Consider the following 22,979-nt stretch of genomic DNA (forward strand, 5'->3'; position numbering starts at 1 on the left):
GGCTGGGGGGAGGGGAGGCCTCTCCGGCAGCCATGAGCCTGGTCGGGAGTCCCCGGGGGCCCCGCTCGGGCCTCAAAGGCTCGGCCGCGGGGGAGGGGGAGGAGGGGGAGGGAGGGGGGAGGAGGGGGAGGAGGGGGGAGGGGAGGAGGGGAGGAGGGGGAGGAGGGGGAGGAGGGGGAGGAGGGGGAGGAGGGGGAGGAGGGGGAGGAGGGGGAGTCGGCGGCGCAGGCGCACACGCCCCCTCCTCTCCCCACCGCCTCCTTGCCCGCCTCAACTCCCAACCGTCACTCAACGCCCCCCCACCGCCCCGTCGCCTTCTCCTATTGGCCGGACGTCCCCGCCCCTCCCCGCTCCGGCCAATCGGAGGAGCGGGAGCCGCCGCGCGCCGTGGCTGGGGAGAGGCCCCCGAGCGGAGAGGAGGCCGGAGCCGCCCAGCCAATCACAAGCAGCCAATCACAAGCAGCCTCCACAGACGCCATCACCGCCTGGCTCGGCCTGGCCGCGACGGGCCTCATGGCTCCGCCTCCGCCGCCTCCCGGGCTCCTCGTCTTCGGAAGAGGAACGTGTCCGGGCGCCGTTGGAAAGCCTTTAAAGGGCTCTCCGTCACTATGGCAATCCGGAAGTGTCTCGGGAAGAAGCGGAGAGGGGGGCCCGGGGCTTCCGGGATGGGTGTCCCCGCACTCTGGTCCCTCACTCGACCCCCCAGGTCACCCCGATCCCCGGAGCCTGAGGCCCCCCCCACATCCAGGAGTCGGGGGGCTCCCGGCCATAATATTCATTCAATTCATTCAATAGTATTTCTTGAGCGCTTACTATGTGCAGAGCACTGTACTAAGCGCTTGGAATGGACAAATCGGTAACAGAGACAGTCCCTGTCCATTGACGGGCTTACAGTCTAGTCGGGGGAGACAGACAAAAACAATAGCGATAAGTAGAATCAAGGCAATATATAGAATCGATAATAATAATGTTGGTATTTGTTAATAATGTTGGTATTTGTTAAGCGCTTACTATGTGCCGAGCACTGTTCTAAGCGCTGGGGTAGATACAGGGGAATCAGGTTGTCCCACGTGGGGCTCACAGTCTTAATCCCCATTTTACAGATGAGGTAACTGAGGCCCCCGAGAAGTTAAGTGACTTGCCCAGAGTCACACAGCTGACAAGTGGCCGAGCCGGGATTTGAACCCATGACCTCTGACTCCAAAGCCCGTGCTCTTTCCACTGAGCCACGCTGCTTCTCGTTAAGCGCTTACTATGTGCAGAGCACTTTTCTAAGCGCTGGGGTGGATCCAGGGTCATCAGGTTGTCCCACGAGAGGCTCACAGTTAATCCCCATTTTCCAGATGAGGGAACTGAGGCCCAGAGAAGTGAAGTGACTTGCCCGCAGTCACCCAGCTGATGAGTGGCAGAGTCGGGATTCGAACCCATGACCTCCGACTCCCAAGCCCGGGCTCTTTCCGCTGAGCCACGTTGCTACTGTATTTTCTGCTTACTATGTGCAAAGCACTGTTTTAAGCGCTGGGGTAGATACCAGGTAATCAGGTTGTACCACGTAGGGCTCACAGTCTTCATCCCCATTTTACAGATGAGGTAACTGAGGCCCAGAGAAGTGAAGTGACTTGCCCAAAGTCACACAGCTGACAGGCGGCAGAGCTGGGATTCGAACCCATGACCTCTGACTCCCAAGCCCGGCCCCTTGCCACTAAGCCATGCTGCTTCTCTATTGCCCACCGCCCCGGGGCGGGGCCCGCGGAGGGAAGCCCCCCGTCCAACCCCTGCTGGTCCCAGGCGAAGTTCAGCATGGCCCCGGTAACGAGGGGACGGTGGCGACCGGAGTGGAAAGAGGGCACCCCTATGTGAGGGCACCCCTACCTGAGAAGCAACGGGACCTAGCGGAAAGAGTTTATGCCCTGGAGTTGGGGAACCTGGGTTCCAACGCTGGCTTTGCCATTTGTTTGCTGGGTGACTTTGGGCAAGTCACCTAACTTCCCTGTGCCTCAATCCCCTCAACTGTAAAATGGGGAAAACTGTTTTCCCTCTCACTTGATATGTGAGCCTCGTGGAAGGGGGACTGTGTCCGACCTGCTTCTTATAACTGCTCCAACACTTTAGTGCACTGCTCAGCACGGCATAGGTGCTTAACGAATACCCTGGTTTCTAGTTTGTGGCCGGGAGAGGTGCTCGTCCTGGGTCTGGAAGGAGGTTTCACAGAAAGGAGAAAAAGAGTTGGAGTCTCTGGATTGATATCTTTCTCCTCCCTAGCAATTAAGGTAGGTTCTGCTCTCCTGAAGACTTGGCAACTTTTGGTTGGGTAACATGGATCCACTTAAAAGTGCTAGTGATACTGTAGCTCGAATTTCCACAATTGAATTTCCTCTCCATACTTCTGCCCACCCATGGACTCTCTCACTAAATCCCCAGTGATTTTAAACCAAAAATGTGGCCCAGTCCTTCAGAGATTGACATTACTTTCTCTCTCCAACAGGCTTTTTTGGATTTAACTAGATGAGTTGTAGCACACCGTTTCTCCGAGAGGAGAATGTCGTCTTTTTGAACCCAGGAGAGCAAGCTTTTCTTACTGCAAGGCCAAACTGATTCATAATCTTTTAAATCTAAAAGAAGGGGGGAAGAGCAAAAGGAGCAAGTCAGGGCAATGCAGAAGGGAGTGGAAGATGAAGAAAAGTGGGACTTAGTCTGGGAAGGCCTCTTGGAGGAGATGTGTCTTCTATAAATCTTTGAAGCAGGGGAATGTGGTTGTCTGTCCGATTATAGGAGGGAGGGCATTCCAAGCCACAGGCAGTACATGGGCCAGGGGTTGGCAGCGGAACAGGCGCGATCGAGGCACAGTAAGAAGGTTAGCACTAGAAGAGTGAAGTGTACAGGCTGGGTTGTAGAAGGAGAGAAGCGAGGTGAAAGAAGGTGATGGAGTGCTTTAAAGCCAATGGAGAGGAGTTTTTATTTGATACAGAAGTGTATGGGCAACCCTTGGAGTCTTTTGAGGAGTGGGGTGACATCTAGAATGTTTTTGTAGATAAATGATCCGGGCAGCAGTATGGACTGGAGTGGAGAAAGACAGGAGGCTGGGAAATCAGCAAGGAGGCTGATGAAGTAATCCAGGTGGGACAGGATGAATAATTGTATTAACATGATAGCAGTTTGGATGGAGAGGAAAGGGCGGATTTTAGCGCTTTGTGACCAACAGGATTTGGTGACGGATAGAGTCCTACCTAACAGGAAACATGGGTGGCAAGAGCCACAGCAGCTATCAAGGCAACTGACTGATAGATCATGGTGCTTCAGCACAGCATTAACAGTGTTCTGTGGTCACTTAAGCCTTAAATAGGTCCTGCCCATTAAAGAAAAAAAAGGCTACCACTCTGTATGCTCTTTGAAATGTGCTGCACCTCTGCCTGCTTACTCGCCCCTTGTAGTCCAGGGCCTGGCGAGAACATAACCTGCAGATGAGAGACTGCGACGGAGAGGGCACAGAACACCAGTATGCCAATCAATCCCTCTGCTCCGGCTCTCAGTCTTCAAGTCTTAGGGCCGAGACTTATTTGTCGTTCCCGACGGGACACTCCAGACTCCAGCTGACACCACCAATGCAGAAGGGAATGAGAGATGAAGAAAAGTGGGGCTTAGACTGGGAAGGCCTCTTGGATAATAATGTTGGTATTTGTTAAGCGCTTACTATGTGCAGAGCACTGTTCTAAGCGCTGGGGTAGACACAAGGGAATCAGGTTGTCCCCATTTTATAGCTGAGGTAACTGAGACACAGAGAAGTGAAGTGACTTGCCCACAGTCACACAGCTGACAAGTGGCAGAGCAGGGATTCGAACCCATGACCTCTGACTCCAAAGCCCGTGCTCTTTCCACTGAGCCACGCTGCTTCTCTAAGGAGGAGATGTGCCTTCGATAAGTCTTTGAAGCCACTCACAGTGGTGTCCGTCCCTTCTAATATTCTTCTCCTATCCCTGACTCGTAGGTAGAATTTGATTTTCAGATGGGCATCTTACCTCGGAATACATTCTGCCCCTTCAGGGCACCACCCGTGCTAACCCTCTCACCTCATGCCCCTTCAACACCACGCTGGACCCTCTCCCATGTGAAGGAATAAATCCTCTCTGGAAAGTATTAGCTCCTAGGGCAGACTGCCACCTTTGAGAATGTAGCAGTGGAGTATTTTGGCCCCCGGGATATATTACTACTTCTGGTTTCGGTTTTTAACCTCAGGAAACACCTGCCTCATTACTATTATTAATAATTATAGTATTTAAGCGCTAATTGTTTGCCAAGCACTGTACTAAGCGCTGGGGTGAGCACATGCAAATTGGGTTGGACACAGTCCCTGTCCTACATAGGGTTCACAATCTCAATCCCCATTTTACTGATGAGGCAACTGAGGCACAGAGAAGTGAAGTAATAATGTTGGTATTTGTTAAGCGCTTACTATGTGCAGAGCACTGTTCTAAGCGCTGGGGTAGGTACAGGGTAATCAGGTTGTCCCACGCGAGGCTCACAGTTAATCCCCATTTTACAGATGGGGGAACTGAGGCACAGAGAAGTTAAGTGGCTTGCCCACAGTCACACAGCTGATAAGTGGCAGAGCCTGGATTCGAACTCATGATCTCTGACTCCCAAGTCCATGCTCTTTCCACTGAGCCAAGCTGTTTCTCTTATCCATGGTTACAGCAGGCAAGTGGTGGAGGCGGGATTAGAACCCATGGCCTTCTAACACCCGGGCCCGTGCTTCAATCCCTGTGCCATGCCGCTGGTATTCCAAAAATGCTTTTCCTGCCAGAAGATGTATTCTCTTCACCTTCCAGAACTTCCTTGCTCTCCCGCCTCCTCCTCAGATAGCCTGAACGGGCAGGAGTTCACTTGAGTATGAAATCCGGTGAATGAGGAAAGCCACTGGCGAGGGCGGGGGTCAAACGAAGATAAGGCTCCGATCGATCAACCGATCAGTGACATTTATCGAGGGCTTACTGGGTGCGGAGCACCATACTAAGCTCTTGGGAGAGTACAGTGCGACAGAGTCGGTAGACACATAGAAAAGCAGCGTGGCTCCGTGGAAAGAGCCCGGGTTTAGGAGTCAGAGGTTGTGGGTTCTAATCCCGACTCCAGCACCTGTCAGCTGTGTGACTTGGAGCAAGTCACTTGCCTTCTCGGTGCCTCAGTTACCTCATCTGTAAAAGGGGGATGAAGACTGTGAGCCCCAGGTGGGACAACCTGATTACCCTTTATCTACCCCAGCGCTTAGAATAGAGCTGGGCACATAGTAAGCGCTTAACAAATGCCAACATTATTATTATTATTATTTCCTGTCTACCGGGAGCTTAGCGTCTAGAGGGGGAGACAGACATTTAATATGAATAAATAGGAGCAAGAGTAAGTGGCGTGATTCCCGATTTGGTGTTCCCCCGGGCCTGACCAGGTCTCTGGAGCTGCCTCAGACAGCCAGGCAAGGACATACGGACATCTCACCGACCCAGAGTGCAGACGACGGTGTTCCGACCTGGAGCCCTCAGAAAACTAAGCGCAGACGTTCGTGCAGAGACGAGAGATAAGCACCGGAACAAGCACATAAAGCCTTTCTCCCTTCACCACAACTTTTCCTCCCGTGTCAGCCACAGAGGGTGGTGCCTGCGGCTCTGCTCTGGGGTGAATCAGAGTGACACCTTTAGCCACACGGCAACCACTGGGCCGCAGCCGTCCGCCGGGGAGCTGCCGTCTCTTCCGCCACCTCCTGTCAGAGGGGGAAGGAGACGTTCAGCTCATCCCCCTTGGCACTTCCAAGGCCGGGCGTCGGCGGGCCCGGGGACCCTCGGACCCTCACCTCGATCGATCGACCGGATCGATGGGAGTTACTGAGCCTCTAAGCGCCTGGGAGAATGAGATGCAAAAGTGTTGGTAGACGTGTCTCCCTCCCACGAGGAGCCGACTCCGAGGACCGGTTCTGTCTTGCGCTCTTGGCCCTGAAGGCCTGTGGGTTCAGTCCCAGCCTCGTCCCCTGGGGTGGGAAGGGGGGCGGAAGAGGGGGAAGGGCCTTGACGGGGGCGGGGGTTGAATCCAGAGTGGTTTTAGGATGGCCCACCCAAGCCTGGGTATTGCCCCTCCCCAGCGCTTAGAACAGTGCTCTGCGCATAGTGAGCGCTTAACAAATACCAACATCATCATCAGAAGACTCCAGGAACCCTGGGGGAGGAGCTGGGAGTTTCCAGGATTTGGGTTTATCCCAGAGTTTCGATCTGCTTTGTAGAGGACTTCCAGGGTCATTCCAGATTTCCTCCAGGACCGAGGTTGAACCAAACGAACTGCAGGAAGGTCCTATTCAATCTCGGTATTCATTCCAAGCGCTTAGTACAGTGCTCTGCACACAGTAAGTGCGCAATAAATACGATTGAATGAATATTAATGTCTCTCTCCCCCTCTAGACTGTAAGGTCGTTAAGGGCAGGGAACGTCTTCTCCCGAGCATTTAGTACAGTGCTCTGCACCTAGTAAGCGATCAATAAATACGATCGATTGATTGATCGAATTTGTTGACATAGCTCTCCCTCCACCCCTCGTTTGTGATCTGTCCCCGGACCTATCAGGTGAGAACTCCTGAGAAGGGGTGCGAAGGGGGACTCTCAATTGCCGGGATAGCAGAATGCCTGATGAAAATTGTTACAGGTCATAGCCTCCTGCTCCTAACTACCAGGACCCCAGTAATGTTTTTAATGGTATTTGTAAAGCACTTATTATGTGCCAGGCACCGTACTAAGCCCTGGGGTCTCTAATCAGGTTCGACACAGTCCATGTCCCACGTGGGGCTCCCAATCTTAATTCTACATTTTACGGATGAGGTAACTGAGGCCCAGAGAAGTGAAGTGACTTGCCCAAGGTCTCAAAGCAGGCAAGTGTTAGAGCCGGGATTAGACCCCAGGACCTTCTGACTCGCAGGCCCGTGCTCTATCCACTAGGCCACGTGCTCCTTCCTGGCCTGAGTAGAAAGAGAATGCAGTAGGAAATCAGGAACAGCAGTTGCTCTACAATCCCAGTACTTCAGTTTTCAGTGTATGGCAGTCAGAACATCTGTGTTTTCCCAAAGGCTTCTGCGTAGATGGCCTGGGAAATGCGGAGGGTCCTGCCTCCCCCCTCTCCCTGATTGTCTCCTCCTTAGGATCTGTAGATGCAGCGTGGCTCTGTGGAAAGAGCCCGGGTGTGGGAGTCAGGTCATGTGTTCGAATCTCGACTCTGCCACTTGTCAGCTGTGTGACTGTGGGGCAAGTTACTTAACTTCTCTGCGCTTCAGTTACCTCCTCTGTAAAATGGGGATTAACTGTGAGCCTCATGTGGGACAACTGGATTACCCTCTATCTACCCCAGCACATAGAACAGTGCTGTGTACATACAGTGTTTAACAAAATACCATTTTTTTAAATTATTATTTAGATGGTAGAATCTCTGCGTGGCTCAGTGAAAAGACCCCGGGCTTGGGAGTCAGAGGTCATACGTTCGAATCCCAGCTCTGACATTTGTCAGCTATGTGACTGTGGGCAAGTCACTTAACTTCTCTGTGCCTCGGTTCCCTCATCTGTAAAATGGGGATTAAGACTGTGAGCCTCACGTGGGACAACCGGATTACCCTGTATCTACCCCAGCGTTTAGAACAGTGCTCTGCACATAATGAGTGCTTAACAAATACCAACATTTTTTTTTTAATTTAGATGGTAGAATCTCTAAAGAGAGGGTAGGGGGAGCAAGGGAGATCTGGAGGAAGCACAGAACCTAGGGAAGGAAATAAATAATCGAGGTTAACTTCCTGCACCCTCATCCAGCAGGCGCACATGAGAGAGGCAACCGTCCCCAAGGGGGATTGGTTTTCTGGGGAGAATAAGGCTGCCCGGAGGATGCTGTGCCAGGGGGAGAAGGTATTCTGGAGGCAGGGAGAAAGAGCAGCAGAAACTTATCTTTTTAGACTCCCAGAGGAAAACACTGGAGGTTCAGCCATAGCTATGGGGAGGTCTCCTGCCGTTAGATTGTTTCTTCGGCAACCATCTCGAGCACCATCCCTGAGTCGCTCTGCGACCTCCAGGGAAATGGGGGAACTAGCCGATTGGAGAGCTCGCTCTGCCGGCCACTGAATGAAATTGCCATTTTTTTTTCTACCTCTAATTCAAAGAAATGGCTAGGTGAAGGTTGAGCCGAACCTGTGCGCCGGGCTGCTCTCACCCTCTTCTCGTTCCTCTTTGTGAAGAAACGTATCCAACGGGCCACTGATCTCCACCCCTCGCTCATATCCTCCTTTGGGCTGGGAACTCCCTTCTTTATATCTCGCCACCTTCAAAACCCTCCAAAAATCCCATCTTCCTCCTTCCTCCCTCCCTCCCTCCCTCCCTCCCTATTAATTGAGCGCTTACTGTGTGCAGAGCACTGTACTAAGTGCTCGGGAAAGTACAATGCAACAATAAATAGACACATTGACTGCCTACAACGAGTTTACAGTCCAGAAGGAGGGAGATAGACATTAAAACAAAAATGATACCAAAAAATAAATTATAGATATGGACATAAGTGCTGTGGGGCTGGGAGGGGGAAGGACAGAGGGGAAAAGGCAGGGCGATGCAGAAGGGAGTGGGAGAAGAGGGAAGAGAGGGGGCTTAGTCAGGGAAGGCCTCCTGGAAGAGATGTGCCTTCATTAGGTCTTCGAAGGGTGGGGAGAATAACTGTCTGTCGGATTTGAAGAGGAAGGGCTTTCCAGGCCAGAGACAGGATGTGGGCTAGGGGTTGGTGGCGAGATAAGCGAGGTGGAGGCACAGTGAGAAAGTTAGCATTAGAGGAGAAGAGTGTGCGGGCTGAGTTGTAGTAGGAGAGTCGAGAGGTGAGGTAGGAGGGGGCGAGGTGATGGGGTGCTTTAAAGCCAATGGTGAGGACTTTTTGTTTAATACAGAGGTAGATGGGCAACCACTGGAGTTTTTTAAGGAGTGGGGTGACATGTCCTGAAAGTTTTTGTCTTGAGGCTCTCCCTAAGCCCTCATTTCTCCATCCATCCGTCCACCCCTCTGTGTCGATTATGCACTTGGCTCACCCTTAAGCACTTTTAATCCTCACCCCAGTCCCACAGCACTTATGTACAGCTCCTTATACTCTTCCTATGTTATTTTCCCTCTCCATAGTTAATTTTAATATGCATCTCCCCCCTGTAGACTGTACGCTTCTTGTGGGCAGAGACTGTGTCTACCAGCTCTATTGTACTGGACTTTCCCAAGGCTTAGTACAGTGCTCTGCATTCGATAAATACCACTGATTAAAACTGGGGTTGATATGGAATGGGGCAAACAGGTCACTGAGAGGGCAGTAAAAGTGTGTAATAATTTTGGAACATAACACTCTTCTCTTTTTGAATCTTTAGCCAAATGAATGGCTCACCCTGTGATATTTGGAGTGCCATGCTGGTCTCTGCTCATCGCGGGTAGTTCAGGTGAGTAATTTCTTTCACCCAGGCCCGGGAGAGGTTGTAAAAATTTTCCGGGGTGGTGGGGGGATAGACATAAACAAGTTGTTCACCCTCACGTTAAGCCTTGACAATTTGTCCATTTTGTTCTGGGCAAGAGGGGATATTGCGAGGAAGGATCGAGGCTTAACCTCAAATGGCTCTAGTCCTTTCAATCCCATTAGAGTGCCTTGGTAGAAAGACCACAGGACAGGAGTCAAGAGTCCTGGTTCTGCCACTTGCCTACTGTGGGACCTTAAGTAAGTCACTTAAGGCCTCTAGCCCTCAGTCTCTTCATCTGAAAAATAGGGATTCAATACCTGTTCTCCCTCTCCCTTAGATTGTAAACCCCATGTGGAACCAGAAATGAGTCTGATCTGCATACGCTGTATCTACCTTAACCCTTTGTACAGTGCTTGGCGCATAGAAAGCACTTTAAAAAGTACCATCATTATTATTATTAGGGACTATGTCCAAGCTGATTATCTTGTATCTACCCTGCTGCTTGGAACATAAGCGCTTAATAACTATCCTCCTGACTAGTCATTCTACTGTTTCTTGGACTGTGGGTCCCACCTAATTATCTATTCCAGGACCTAGCACAATGTTTGCTACCTAGTCAGCATTTAAATAATGTAAGAATTGAGCTAAGGCTAATCCAACTCAAACTAATCAACAACTAGTTAGCACTGCTTCAACTTTGGAAATTCTAGTTGGTGTTGTGTTTCTGATGTTTAGCATCCTCCTTTTTTTCCCCCATCTCTGGCTTTTTTCCATTAGACTAGAAGTCCTTAAGGGCAGGCCCCCAGAGCTCAGGAAAGAACATTACAGCATCAAGGAGAATGGAGAAGCTTCAGATTGAAGACAGACCAAAAAAGAAAAAAAAAGTCAGGCCTCTTTAACACAAAGAAGGAGATGGGCCATGATCAAAGCAAATAAAACCAAAATGTGTCCCATGTTTCCCTCCCCACCACAAGAGGACAAGGAGGAGTCCACTAAAGCTTAAGCTCTGTGTCTCTCAAAGCCTTGGATATCTTCCAGCCTCTTAGAAACCACTTTCTTTTTTAAATGGTATTGGTTAAGCACTTACAATGTGTCAAACACTGTTCTAAGTGCAGGGCTAGATACAAGTTAATCAGGCTGGATATAGTCCCTCTCCCGCATGGGGCTCACAGTCCAAGGGGGATGAGCAGGTTTGGAATCCCCATTTTGCATTTGAGGAAACTGAGGCACAGAGAAGTTCAGTGCCTTGATCAAGTTCATACAGCTGGGATCAGAACCCAAGTTCTCTGGCTACCAGGCTCATGCTTTTTCCATTAGGCCATGCTGTATCGCAACAGCTTCAGTGGGGCAAGGGGAAAATCCTAGAGCACAGCCATTCCTTTCCCCTTGCTCTTTCCCCACCCCGGCTACACATCAGGACACATTCATCCCATCAAGTATTCATCTTTATTATTAATAATAATAATAATAATAATGGTATTTGTTAAGCACTTACTATGTGCCAGGCACTGTACTGAACACTGGGGTGGATACAAGCAAATTGAGTTAAACTCAGTCTCCGTCCCATGTGGGGGCTCACAGTCTCAATCCCCATTACACACGAGGTAACTGAGGCACAGAGAAGTGACTTGCCCAAAGCCACACAGCAGACAAGTAGAGGATGCAGGATTAGAACCCAAGACCTTCTGACTCCCAGGCCTATGCTCTATCTTTGTAGTCATTATTTGTGAATAGATACATGCACATTGGTCCAGTTGGTGTGAACACAGGCAGTGAATACGATTAGACACTTGTTTTACTGACATGGAGAAATGCCTACCCAGAGACAGGTATAACTGGACCCAGGGTCAGTCATACACAAACCCAGACCATCCTCCCATTTCCCTTTCTTCTAAAAGACTCTTACCATCTTTGCTGCCTTGTGCACTCCAGCCCGAGACAGCAGTGGGACCAAGCAATGGAGGAGGGTCTTATGACTCCCTTCTCTGCCCTTGTTGTGGCTATCTCCCCGCTTCCCTCTTCCCCAAGGCAAAAAGTTGGACTGTGGGAGGCCCAGGGATCGATCTCAGGTCTGGACAATGACTAACCTTCAAAGTTTATTAACACTAAATCAGAAATATTTAGGGACCCGCTCTATTTCAGCAACTCAACCCAGATTTTTCACAAACCCAATGTTAATCCTTTTGACACCTAGGACAGAACAAGCCAGGGCAGGAGAGTGGATTTTATTGAGAATGGAAAGAGAAGCAACAGGTGTTACATACATTCTGAGGCCTCATTCTAAACCGGGTTCGTGTGGCCGAAAGGTAAGAGTGTAAATGTAAAAATATACATTAGGGTCAAGAGGTGGGATTGTAGCCTGGAAGGGACAACCACTGTCCACCATTTCCCTTTAATCGGGTTCGACTACTTCCCGGCAAGGGTCCTGACCTGGGCACCGACTAACTAATCTCATTCTCAACTGAACAATTATTCTATTCTACATTACACCCACAGCCACTCGAGAGTGCGGATTCTAAGCCATTACTATAGGAACGCAGAAAGAGTGGATTTTAACTTGCTACTCTAGGAATTCAAGTCTCTCTGAAGGTCAATGACTGACTTCCATTCACTCTAGAGAGCACTCGGCAGCAGTAGCTAAGGCCAAACGACTTATTGAAGGCTATATTAGATGCAGTGAAGCTGAGAGGGAGTGAGGAACAGAATCCATCTCTCCTTGATATCCAGATCTGGGGGCCAGGTACTAGGAAAAAAAATTTATTTCAAATAGAGGACCCTAACAAGATAAGAAAGGAAGACACATGGAGCTTCCGCTACTTTGCAGAAGACGCCACAGCAGAAAGGATTATGATCTCCGTTGCTCTCCTTCCCCTCAGCGAGTAGATCGATCAAATTTCCCTGTCGTGTCAGTTCCCCTGGGATCTCCAAGAGGTCGACTTCCACTGAAGATTTTCCTCACCCAATTCGTTAGAAGGCTTTCTCCCCTGTGTGGATCCCCTGGTGCGTGATGAGCTGGTGCTTCCGGGTGAAGCTTTTTCCACAGTGACATTTATAGGGCCTCTCCCCTGTATGGGTCCTCTGGTGTTTATTTAGGTCTGTGCCCCGGCGAAAGCTCTTCCCACAGTCATGGCAGGGGTAGGGTTTCTCTCCCGTGTGGGTTCTCCGGTGGGCACTGAAGTGGGAGCTGTTGTTGAAGCTTTTCCCACACTCGCCGCATTTGTAGGGTCGCTCCCCGGTGTGGGTTCTGCGGTGTATGACCAGGCTGGAGCTCTGGCTGAAGCATTTTCCGCACTCGTTGCACTTATAAGGCTTCTCTCCCGTGTGGATTCGCTGGTGGGTGCTGAAATTGGAGCGGTCACTGAACCCCTTCCCACACACGAGGCATTTGTAGGGTTTCTCGCCAGTGTGAGTTCTCTGGTGTTTGATCAAGTGAGAGCTTTTGTTGAAGCTCTTACCACATTCCAGACACTTATAGGGTTTCTCAACTGTACAGGGTCTCCAGTGACCTAGGAGTTTCCCCACGTCCCTTTCTTCGACTGGGGTCGGGCCGTGCCTCTCTCCTGGCAGATGGTCCCGTTGCCAGCCTGACCCATTCTCGCAAACCTGTCCTTGCCCGGGGTCCTGGAGAACATCTCCCCTGGACTTTCCCGACAGCGTTCGGTGCAGGCCCACTTTCATAGAGCTTGCCTGCTTTGGATTTCCTTCCTTGGTCTCCATCCTTACCTGAAAACCTGGAGGAAAACAGAACGCAGAGGTGTCACTTCCTCATTATGCCAGAGGAAAGGAAACCACATGGTAGGGAAGAATCAGTTGGAATAGTAAAAGGAATTCATCGAATCCCAGGGTTTGAAGTGTAGAAGCTCAGGTGACTATCTCGATTCCCAGCAGGACTGTCTAACCAAGCGCTCTGGCTCTCTGTCAATTGCCCAGCTTGGAGAGGGGACACCTCAGGGACAGCTTAGTGCTGACCAGAAGCGACAGCATTGATCCCCAATGTCTCAGGCTGACAGTCCCGCCAAGTTCTTCACATTCCCTGCCCACAACAAGCTTACAGTCTCAATCTTAAATTCCTCTGCAATTCCAGCAAGAGAAGCTCCAAAATCTTATCACTAGTGATGGTTGACATATTTTAGCTCTTGCCAGCCTTCTCACCTGTATGGTCATTTCTGGAGACGATCCGCTGCTGAGAACACTCAAGATCGCAGTTCCACGGTTCTTCCCCTTGCTCTAGTCGGGTGATCAAACCAGGTTTGGGAATGGAAAGCCCTGCTCATGGAGAAGCAAGCACACATCAAGACTATTTGGGAAGTCCCAGACGTTTCTCTGAGAATCTAAACCCCTCACTCTGTCAGGATCAGGCAGACTCTTAATGGAGACATTCAGGAAGACCGGGAAAAGTCCGATGTCCAGATGAGAGGAGGTAAGACAGGCACGTGGAGAGTAGAAGGGTACCTCTGAGGGGATGGCCTCTCCTCTTCTCAGGGCCTCTCTGCCACCAGCCTTTTGTGATGGATTCTCCAACCTCCCCACTGCCTGACTCAAGTTTTGTATCAGATTTTTACAGTGAATTGAGGAAGGGAACAGGGAATGAGACAGTAGGTCAGACTAGGTAATGTCTATGCCTACCCAAGTACACTATTAAATTGGGATTGAGGATCCTTGAGGTGATATCTGGTCAGCCAATATCCTCCTCCACTTTTCCACCTCTTCTGTTCTCCTTTCTCTCCCAGCCCCAGAGATCAGTTGTGGATGGAACTCCTTCTCCCTTCATATCCAACAATCATACTCCCCACTTTCAAAGTCCTATTAAAATCACATCTCCTCCAAGAGGACTTCCCCGACTAAGCCCTCATTTCTCCTACTGCCTCTCCCTTCTGTGTCACCCTTGCATACTTTATACACCCCACCCTCATCCCCGCAGCAATGTACACAATAATTTCTTTTAATGTCTGGCTCCCCCTCTAGACAGTAAGCTCCTTGTGGGCAAGGAACGTGTCTTCTGACTCTGTTATAGTGTACTCTTCCAAGTACTTAGAACAGTACTCTGCACACAGTAAGTACTCAAAAAATACTATCGATTGATTATTCCTTTCCATTTCCCACTCAACTATCAAGGGCAGGTCCTCTGATAGCCCAATAATCAGGAATGCCCTCCCCTTCCCCAGGGCAAGACCCTGTGCAACTCTCAACTCTCATCTCCTGCCTGGCAGACCCAGGAGCAGCAGCGGCAAAAGGAAGTGATCTCCCCAGCCTCCAATCTACCCCTGCTCGGGTACAGTTGAGGGTGGCTGCTACTTCAGACATTCTATCCTCCTCCCCAGCCCATCCAGCAGCAGCAAAAACTGCAGCACTTCCCACATCTCCCTGCCACATAGACATTTCAATAACTTCCTGGAGCAGGGATTGGGGAAGGCAGTAGGATACTGGGGTGGAGGGCAAAGGAGGAAGTTGCTCCTACAGTGAAAGATGGAGCCCAGAGGGATTTCTTCAACAGGAAACAATGTTCCTCGGGGTACTACTTCTCTTAAAGGATCAAATAACTGTCTTCTTGGGATCACTACCTAAAATGCATCACTCTCCCCCAATTCCTGAGCTGGCAAAGAGGGTATGTCCGGAACGGGTTTGTCCCAACCCCCTTCTAGGGTGCAGTATAAGACTCTTTAGGTAATCTGGAGGAAGGGAACTGACACTACCATTGAGCAATCTGGGATAATGCAGAGAATAAAGGCTCCTGCTCCTGGGAGTCGGGAAAGGAGGAAGAAGAGGAGGAAAAGGAGGAGGAAAAGAGGAGGGGAAGGGGAAGAGGAAGGGATGATGGGAGGCTAGAGAGCCTGCCTCTGGACCTGACTGGTGCTATTTCGATAGGCCCCTCAAAGAGAAGATATGCTGTGCAGTATTGGGTTTCCTCAATCTCCACCTTCCTCTAATACTTTCTCAATGAGTATGGGGCTACGCTAAGCTCAGTTCCAAGCAAGATGAGCAAACACCATCTTTATTCACTAGGAATTTACACTCTAAAATAGACCATGTGAATTTATAGATGTGCATATAAGAGAACAGACAAGTAAATATTTATATCTCTGTTATATCCTATTCTCCCAAGTGCACAGTACAGTGCTCTGCACACAGTAAGTGCTCAGTAAATACGACTGACTAACTTTAGGGGGACCTACACCCCCCACAAGTTCCGTATCCAGGCATCCAAGACCAAAAGTTTCTAATCTCTGAGGTAAGCCAGTTTCTCCCTCAACCCCCGAAAAGCTCTGTTACCGTAATTGTCCTGCAGGACATCTCTGTAGCGGTCCCTCTGAGCTGGGTCCAGCCGCTCCCACTCCTCCTGGGAGAGATACACGGCCACCTCCTCCAACATCACCGGCGTCTGCAAAAATCGGGAAAATGCTCAGTCCCAGCTCCTCCTAAGACCAGTCCACCTTTCGGTCCTGGTGAAGAGTTATGAGGGCGGCTATATCTTTGGTGCTCTTAGAAGCACTAGGACTTCCTTCCTGAAGGTTGGGTTCCACATCCCTGGCCTTCCCTGCCAGCTGGCCGGCAGAAAGATTTGTTCCGGGCTGGGTTTTTTTATGTTTTGGGGCTGAAGGAGTTACCCGCGTGCATGGCAGGGTGGGGACCGTGAGTCTCCTGACCTGTGGGATCGCTAGGCCCTGGGGCCTCTGACCAGTCTTCCTGCTGGGAACTCCATTTCCCTACCTGCAGGGCCCAGGACATGGGATTACGCCCCAGTGCTGAATCCTCTATGGAGGTATGTCTGGCCTGGGTTAACATTTCAGCTGCCAAAATTGGCCAACTCATATAAGCTAGCCAGTTCCCTTCAGGGTTCCTGGCTTCATTTTTCTGTCACAGAGCTGGCCTGGAGACACGACAGAGCCCGGGCCTGGGATTCAGAAAGACCTGGTTCTAAACCGGGCTCCACCACATCTGCTGAGTGACCTTGGATGAGTCAGATAACTTCTCTTAGCCTCAGTTACCTCATTTGCAAAATGGGATACGAGTGTGAGCCACATGTGGGTCAGGAACTGTGTCCAACCTGACAGCCTTGTTCTACCCCAGTGCTTAGTATAGTGCCTGGTAATAATGCTGGTATTTATTAAGCGCTTACTATGTTCAGAGCACTGCTCTAAGCGCTGGGGTAGATACAGGGTAATCAGGTTGTCCCACGTGAGACTCACAGTTAATCCCCATTTTACAGATGAGGTAAATGAGGCACAGAGAAGTGAAGTGACTTGCCCAAAGTCACACAGCTGACAAGTGGCAGAGCTGGAAGTCAAACCCATGACCTCTGACTCTGAAGCCCAGGTTCTTTCCACTGAGTCACGCTGCTTCCCCGTGGTATAAAGTAAGCACTCAACAAGTAACATAACTATTACTATTATTATTATTCAACACAGGGGCTGATGGTTACTTTGCACTCAAAAGACCTCCTGAAGTAACTGATCTCTCTGCAGGTCATGAGCACTGAAGCAGGGGAGGAAGGAAGTAGGAATTTGCTGAGCGTGGTGACAGGCACCTTCAGACCCTGGAGGCTACAGGAAAAAAGCTCATGACTCACCTGGGACCAGGCAGAGAGGAGTGTGGTTGTAGTCTCTTCATCTGTGGGACTCCCTGGGGCAGGAATCCAGGGAGGAGGCATAACTGTGGAAGGAGAAAGGAACCGTTAAGACTATCTCGCTCGGAGGCTCACCCATCAGGGTTACGTTTCTCTCTTCCTCCTCTCCTTCCCAGGGTTCAGTGGAATAGTCTCTCCCATAAGGCTAGAGAACAGAGTCCTGGACCAAACCACAGCCTTTCTGGTCTGCCCTTCCTCTGGCGAGATCCTGGCAGGGGACTCGCTTCGTCCTCCCCCCCAACCCCACCTGCAACTCCCTCAATGGATCCCCGGGAGCTGTTCTCCCCTCGCCCTGCCCCCATCTGACCTGGGGCCTGTTAGCTTGTGGTCCAGGGCTTCTGACCTGGGGCCTGCTAGCCTGCAGTCCAGGACTCCCACCCAGACCCAAAGCCTTGCTTCCTTTCTTCCCCAAGGCATCCCAATGCCTCACCCCTTTTCGGTCGCAGCTGGGGTTCCCTCCTAGGCCTGTGGTTCAACTGCTGCTGCTGCGGTAGCGGTCCTGGATGCGGGTCCTGCGCTCCCTCCTCCTCCTGGAGCAGGGGCTCCACCTGGAATCTCCGGGCCTCCCGAGGGCCTCCCCGGGGCGCCGGCTCCTCCGCGACCACCTCCTGGCCCTGCACCCGGACTGTGACCTGGGGACAACCCACACCCCTTCCCCTGTCAGTGCTAGGCCTGGGGAGGTCTGCGTCCAAATTCCTCAAAACATTCCCCAGAGCTGAGGTGCCAACTTGACACCGTGAGCTGGGGGGGGGGGGGTGATAAGCGGGCAGGGATTTCAGTTGGGGGAGAGGGACTGCGAAGGGGCTTGGGAGAGATTTCCAGCCATGATTGGAAACCCTACGGATTTCTGAGGCTCCTGGGATCACCGAGGCTGGGAGTCTGTCTTGGACAGCTCGGGGCTACCAATAGCCCCTATTCCCCTACCCCAGTCGTCCCATGGAGTGGGCACCAAAATGGCCAAAGTGAAGAATAAGAGAAAGAAGCAGAACCTTAAACCTTTTTTTTGAAAAACAAGGAACCATTTCTCAAGGAACTCCGGATGAGAAAGATTAGAGGGAAGCTAACCGCCCTGGTTGGTGGTGTCCAAACAATCTCACCAGAGGGCTTTACAATGAGATTGAACCCTCTTGGGCACAAAGATCATTGGAGGAAAGCAGCACCAATCATGAGTGCCCAATGTCTGTTTGCTCTCCCGCTGAGTGGCCCAGGGTAAAGTCGATCCCAGGAGGAAAGACGGACACATCTGTGACTTAGGGGGCCAGATATTCCAAGGTAGAGGAGGCAAGAAACTAAAAATCTGAGGGCTTGGCCCCAAACGTACAAGAAACAGACCATTTGAGGCTCAGTCCCAGTATTTCACAGAGAATCCCTGCTAAGATAGCTTGGTGCAGGTAAGCATGAGCTGAATGAGCAATGTGGAAAGGACTGTGGGTTCCAATACACACCGCCTCCTTCACCTTGCTGAACAACTGCAAAGTGCAGAGGAACTACATACTCTCAACACATCCCCTCCTAAATGCTGGCTGCTACAGTGGCTCCCTGAAACAAAGGACATGTTTTAGTCTCCATTGCAGTACATGTCGCCATGTTAATGACTAGCAATTCGGCCTCTCCCACCACCCAATAAATTCCCTGAGGGCAGGGACCACGTGTCTTTTAACCCTGCTCTCCTAAGTGCTTAATACAGTGCTCTGTGCCCAGCAAATGCTCAATAAATACTACTGATGGATTTTTGGCTCCATCTGCATCTTTAGTGATAGGAAATTAGTGGTCTTGGTGGAGGCTCATGTGGTAACACCAGGCCCCTCCTCCCCCCGGCACCTGCCGCTAAGGATGCTGGAAGGAGGAGTCTAAAGCTCGGTTCCTGAAGCAGGACCAGCCCAACTGGTCCTGCCCGTGATTCCACAATCTCATACATTTTTTCACAGTATTTATTCAGTGGTTGCTAGGTGCCAGGCACCGTACTAAGAGCTGGAGTAGATACAAGCTAATCATGTTGGACACAGACTCTGACCCACATGGGGCTCCCAGTCTTAATCCCCATTTTAAAGATGAGGTAACTGTCGCATAGTGAAGTGATTTACCCAGACTGTGAGCCCCATGTAGACAGGGACTGTGTCCAATCTGATTAGCTTGTATCTACCCCACCGCTCAGTACAGTGGCAGCATATTGTAAGCACTTAACAAATACCATAAAAAAATGCTTGAAACATTGTAAATCCTTAAATGCCACCGTTATTAATGGCCCTGCCCACATATACCCATGCTCCCAAGCTCCTTCTATTGTGGGGGGCTGAAAAAACAATTGGCCCTTCTCTTACGGCTGCTAGATTCTCAGCCAGATTCTGCAAAACTGAAGCTGGCCATATTTTTGCCACAGTTCGATTTTTCTTTCAGGTCTAACTCCCGATGTGAGCCCCAGCGCTTCATCTTTGGAAGCATATGTTTCCTGATTACAACTGTTTCCTCTGAAACTTCCCTTCTCAAATTTGTTTCTCTGTAAGACTTCAACTCTGAGCCAATAGGATTTCCAAAGCCTTGAAACTCTAGGGCCCCTGGGTCTGTATCGGGTGCCACTTGACGAGATTCCAATCAGGTTGCCAAACGGTTGGATTTGAATCTTTGGCAAAACCAGACCAAAAAAAAAGCCCTGATAACAGCTCCTACTGAAGAGTCCTCTGAAACAGGGTTTAAATTTTCTCCTCACATCTAAGAGATGACTCCATGTATGGAAAGGAGGAAGATTTGTAAATTTCAACTCAATACATTTGTCCACAGGAAACCTAAGCCGAAAGTTAGCTAAACACTCAGCTTTTTCTTACTTACAGGAAAGAGATGAGCCAAACAAAATCTCCTTTTTAAAGGGCAGGGATCCAGCACTAGCTGTGGGGATGCAGTCCTTAGCTAAAAGGAATCCACAACACTTTAGGTCAGCAATCTTACCACAGTGAAGTACAATTTTCCACAATGAGGAATCCTGGAAATAAGGGAGGGAAAGACCCTGCTCCCAGCCACTCTGCAAGTCTTTTGAAGGTTTCCCACCAGAATCCTGGATTAGCAGAAGGCTCCTCATCCCACAGTGCCTTGGATCCTGGAATTTGAAGCTCCAGTGTTGACCCAATTCCATAAAACAGGAGAGGCCTTTTCCGGCAGTAATTCAAGACAAAGTGGAAAGTGGTCAAGAGGATTTGCTTCCCCTAGGTTCCTGGCTTCTAAACTGTTGTTTGCTCACTGGACTACTTTCATAGCTGGACCCTAACCATTATGGCATTGGTCATCCAAGTTCCCAACGGAATGAACCCTGGGAAAGTCCAATAAACAGAAAGTGGGAAAAGTCAAGTTACCATACTCTCTCAAATACTTAGTACAATGCTCTGCACACAATAAGCCCTCTAATACCATTGACTGAGTGACTGACTGCCTTTCAGATTGCCTCTCCCAATAGGCCAGTATTGGCAGTATGTATTTACTGCACGCCCTCTGGGTACAATACACCTGAACAAAGATGTTGGGAAAGCAAGTTGGAAAAAAGTGACACAGACTCTGCCGACAAAGAGTGACAACCACCTCTATCAAGCAATCAATCAATGGTATTTATTCAATGCTCACTGTGTGCACAGCACTGAGTAGTGCTTGGGAGAGTACAATGTAACATTCAATCCTATTTATTGAGTGTTTACTGTGTACAGAGCACTGTATTAAGCGCTTGGGAGAGTACAATGCAATAATAAACATTCCCTGCCCACAACGAGCAGAGTTGATAGACACGTTCCCTGCCCACGACAAGTTCACAGTCTAGTTCCCTGAGTTTAGTTCCGGGGCGTGGGCAAGTGGCTGCAGGGCATTTGTTGCGGGGAGGCTCTGTTCTCTAGAAATCTCACCCTCCCTGGAGAGGCAGAGCCCAAGGTTGCCACCCTCCTCCAAGGCCTCTTTGCAAGGCCATTTCTACACTGGCTCCGACAACACAGCTCATTATTGCTATAAAGCAGGCTATGGCTGGCTTGTTCATCCTCTCTTCCCTGAGGACGCAGCCAGAGGAAATGGGCAGGAAATGGATAGAGCGTAACAGCGTTACATGTACTACAGGGAAGAACTTCCGGACAGGGTTTCTAGTCACTGAGAAAAACGTTCTCTGAAAAGCGTTAACCCCTACTTTCTCCAGGGCTGAGTTAGGTGGAACATAGCTAGGACTGCCTTGTGCTGAAAAACTCACTGGGAAATCTAATACCCCTGCCACGAAGGCTTGAGAGCCAGGAGGAATGGGGGCAGAGGGTACGACGAAAGAAGCAAGTGATGGGGAGATCCGAGGACCAGGGACTCTTGTATTTCTAACCGCAGCTCAGGCTCACTGGTCTCTAGACTCGGGATAGCTCTGTGGTCACTGACGGCTCCATCCCCAAGTCATCCCTAATGGCTGCAGTCCAAATTGGCTCACCGGCCCACTGGCATTTTCCTGCTCTCTCCAGTGGCCAATCCAACCCCAAGTATGGCCAAGGGTAAGCGGATACGAGAGAACCTATGACGGCCCAGGCATTCTGTGTTTTTCTCATTCTAGAAAAAGGTGTTGAGGGGGAAAGCAAACAATCCTAAAGTTAAAGACGAATAATGCGGCCGACTCCCCCCCGCCAACGAGTCCCCATTTTCCCAGGCCCCTGTGATCCAAATTCAACCAGGCTCACCCTCTGCCTTTGTCTCCTAGGCTCTCTGTGCAAACCCTCCACCAGAACCACAACTTCTTCTCCACTCTCTGGATCCTGTTCTCTCACCCAGGTCTGGATGTCCCCCGGCAGGATGGTCAGGAACTGCTCCAGCACCAGCAGCTCCAGGATCTGCTCCTTCGTGCGCACCTCGGGCCTCAGCCAGCGACAGCAGAGTTCCCGCAGGCGGCTGAGGGCCTCTCGGGGCCCGGCCACCTCTTGGTAGCAGAACAACCGGAAGAGTTGGCGGAAGGTCTCGGGGCTGGGATCATCCCCTTGGGGAGAGGTCTCTTCTCCCCACGAGAAATCCTCCTCCACCTTGACGATCAGGATCTCTTCCTGCTCCAGCGGACTCTGCACGGGCAGGCCCACGGCCGCTGCCATTGTCTGGGGATGGGCTCCCTCCGGATACACCTCGAGCTGGACTCTTGACACCGTTTCTCCTGGGGCGGGGGCTCTGCACGCAGAAAGAGAGAAGGATGGAAGGTTCGGATGCAATGATGGAGCCCCGACAGTAAGTTCTCCGAGCCCCAGTTGGTGCAACTAAATGACAACGACTACTGATGATTTTGGTGATGCAGTGGGAGAGCCTAGGCTTCAGGGGCTGATCGGTGGGGTCAGGGGCTAATATGTCTCCCTACACACATACACACTTTGGGGCTACAGGCTGCTGGCGTTGCTGGCCAAACCTGGCACTCACTGGCCCCTCTTCTTTCCTCCCCCCTTTGCAGAGTGTTGCAAGGAGGTGCCAGGCTAAAACCACCCGTGCAAGCCTGCGGGCGTGCAGCTGACAGCTCCCGGCCACCTCGGGACGGGGAGCGCGTCAGGCTTGAAGCCCACGGGGTCCTGCCCGCCCTGACCCCCAGACTCACCGCCCTGAAGGCCCGGGACTCCGGGGCCCAACGGGCCGAGACCCGACCCTGCGAAGAAGACCGATTAAGCGGACGCCTCCGCTAAAGCGACTCTCCCCTACCCGAGCTGCTAATGACACCCCCCTCCAGCCACTTCCGGTTGCTCTCCGATCCAGAGGTCCGGTGGCGTCAGGGACTAATCAGTTCCTCCTGTGGATTCGCTCGCGTGCTCTCGGGCCCGGCCGCCCATCAACCGGAGGGGCTGCCCGCTCTGGACGAGGGTGGCCCGGTCGGTCTTGCCGGAATTCCCTTTTCGGGGAGCTG

At 51.0% G+C, this 22,979-nt stretch overlaps 1 protein-coding gene and 1 long non-coding RNA gene across 5 annotated transcripts; one reads left to right on the top strand and one right to left on the bottom strand.

Moving 5' to 3' along the window:
• Positions 1 to 1,958: 1,958 nt before the first annotated feature.
• Positions 1,959 to 22,979, top strand: LOC114814972. Of its 3 annotated transcripts, XR_003762762.1 has the most exons (5): positions 1,959 to 2,270; positions 9,400 to 9,468; positions 11,678 to 11,789; positions 21,807 to 22,318; positions 22,536 to 22,979. It is a non-coding gene; the product is annotated as an uncharacterized LOC114814972 (long non-coding RNA). The 3 variants fall into 3 exon arrangements; XR_003762761.1 differs by having other exon boundaries at positions 21,807 to 22,979; XR_005660585.1 differs by having other exon boundaries at positions 21,878 to 22,979.
• Positions 11,693 to 22,204, bottom strand: LOC100075909 (zinc finger protein 500). Of its 2 annotated transcripts, none has more exons than XM_029074478.2 (6): positions 21,874 to 22,204; positions 17,538 to 17,739; positions 17,051 to 17,133; positions 15,754 to 15,862; positions 13,636 to 13,749; positions 11,693 to 13,214 (listed from the first exon to the last, which is right to left on the bottom strand). In XM_029074478.2, the coding sequence occupies exons 1-6, from the start codon at positions 22,186 to 22,188 to the stop codon at positions 12,451 to 12,453; spliced, it is 1,587 nt and encodes a 528-aa protein (XP_028930311.1). In that variant the 5' UTR covers positions 22,189 to 22,204; the 3' UTR covers positions 11,693 to 12,450. The 2 variants fall into 2 exon arrangements, with proteins under 2 accessions (XP_028930311.1, XP_028930310.1); XM_029074477.2 differs by having other exon boundaries at positions 21,787 to 22,204.

This window comes from Ornithorhynchus anatinus, chromosome 11 (genome assembly GCF_004115215.2).
Source record: "Ornithorhynchus anatinus isolate Pmale09 chromosome 11, mOrnAna1.pri.v4, whole genome shotgun sequence".
NCBI lineage: Eukaryota > Metazoa > Chordata > Mammalia > Monotremata > Ornithorhynchidae > Ornithorhynchus > Ornithorhynchus anatinus.

Excerpts from the sequence above, each read along its gene's own strand:
- LOC100075909 (XM_029074477.2), bottom strand. The coding sequence starts at position 22,188 with ATGGCAGCGGCCGTGGGCCTGCCCGTGCAGAGTCCGCTGGAGCAGGAA. Across the intron at positions 17,134-17,537 it reads CCAGCTGCGACCGAAAAGGG|TTATGCCTCCTCCCTGGATT; the intron begins GTGAGGCATTGG and ends CTCCTTCCACAG. Across the intron at positions 13,750-15,753 it reads TGTCCTGCAGGACAATTACG|GGCTTTCCATTCCCAAACCT; the intron begins GTAACAGAGCTT and ends CTCCATGAGCAG.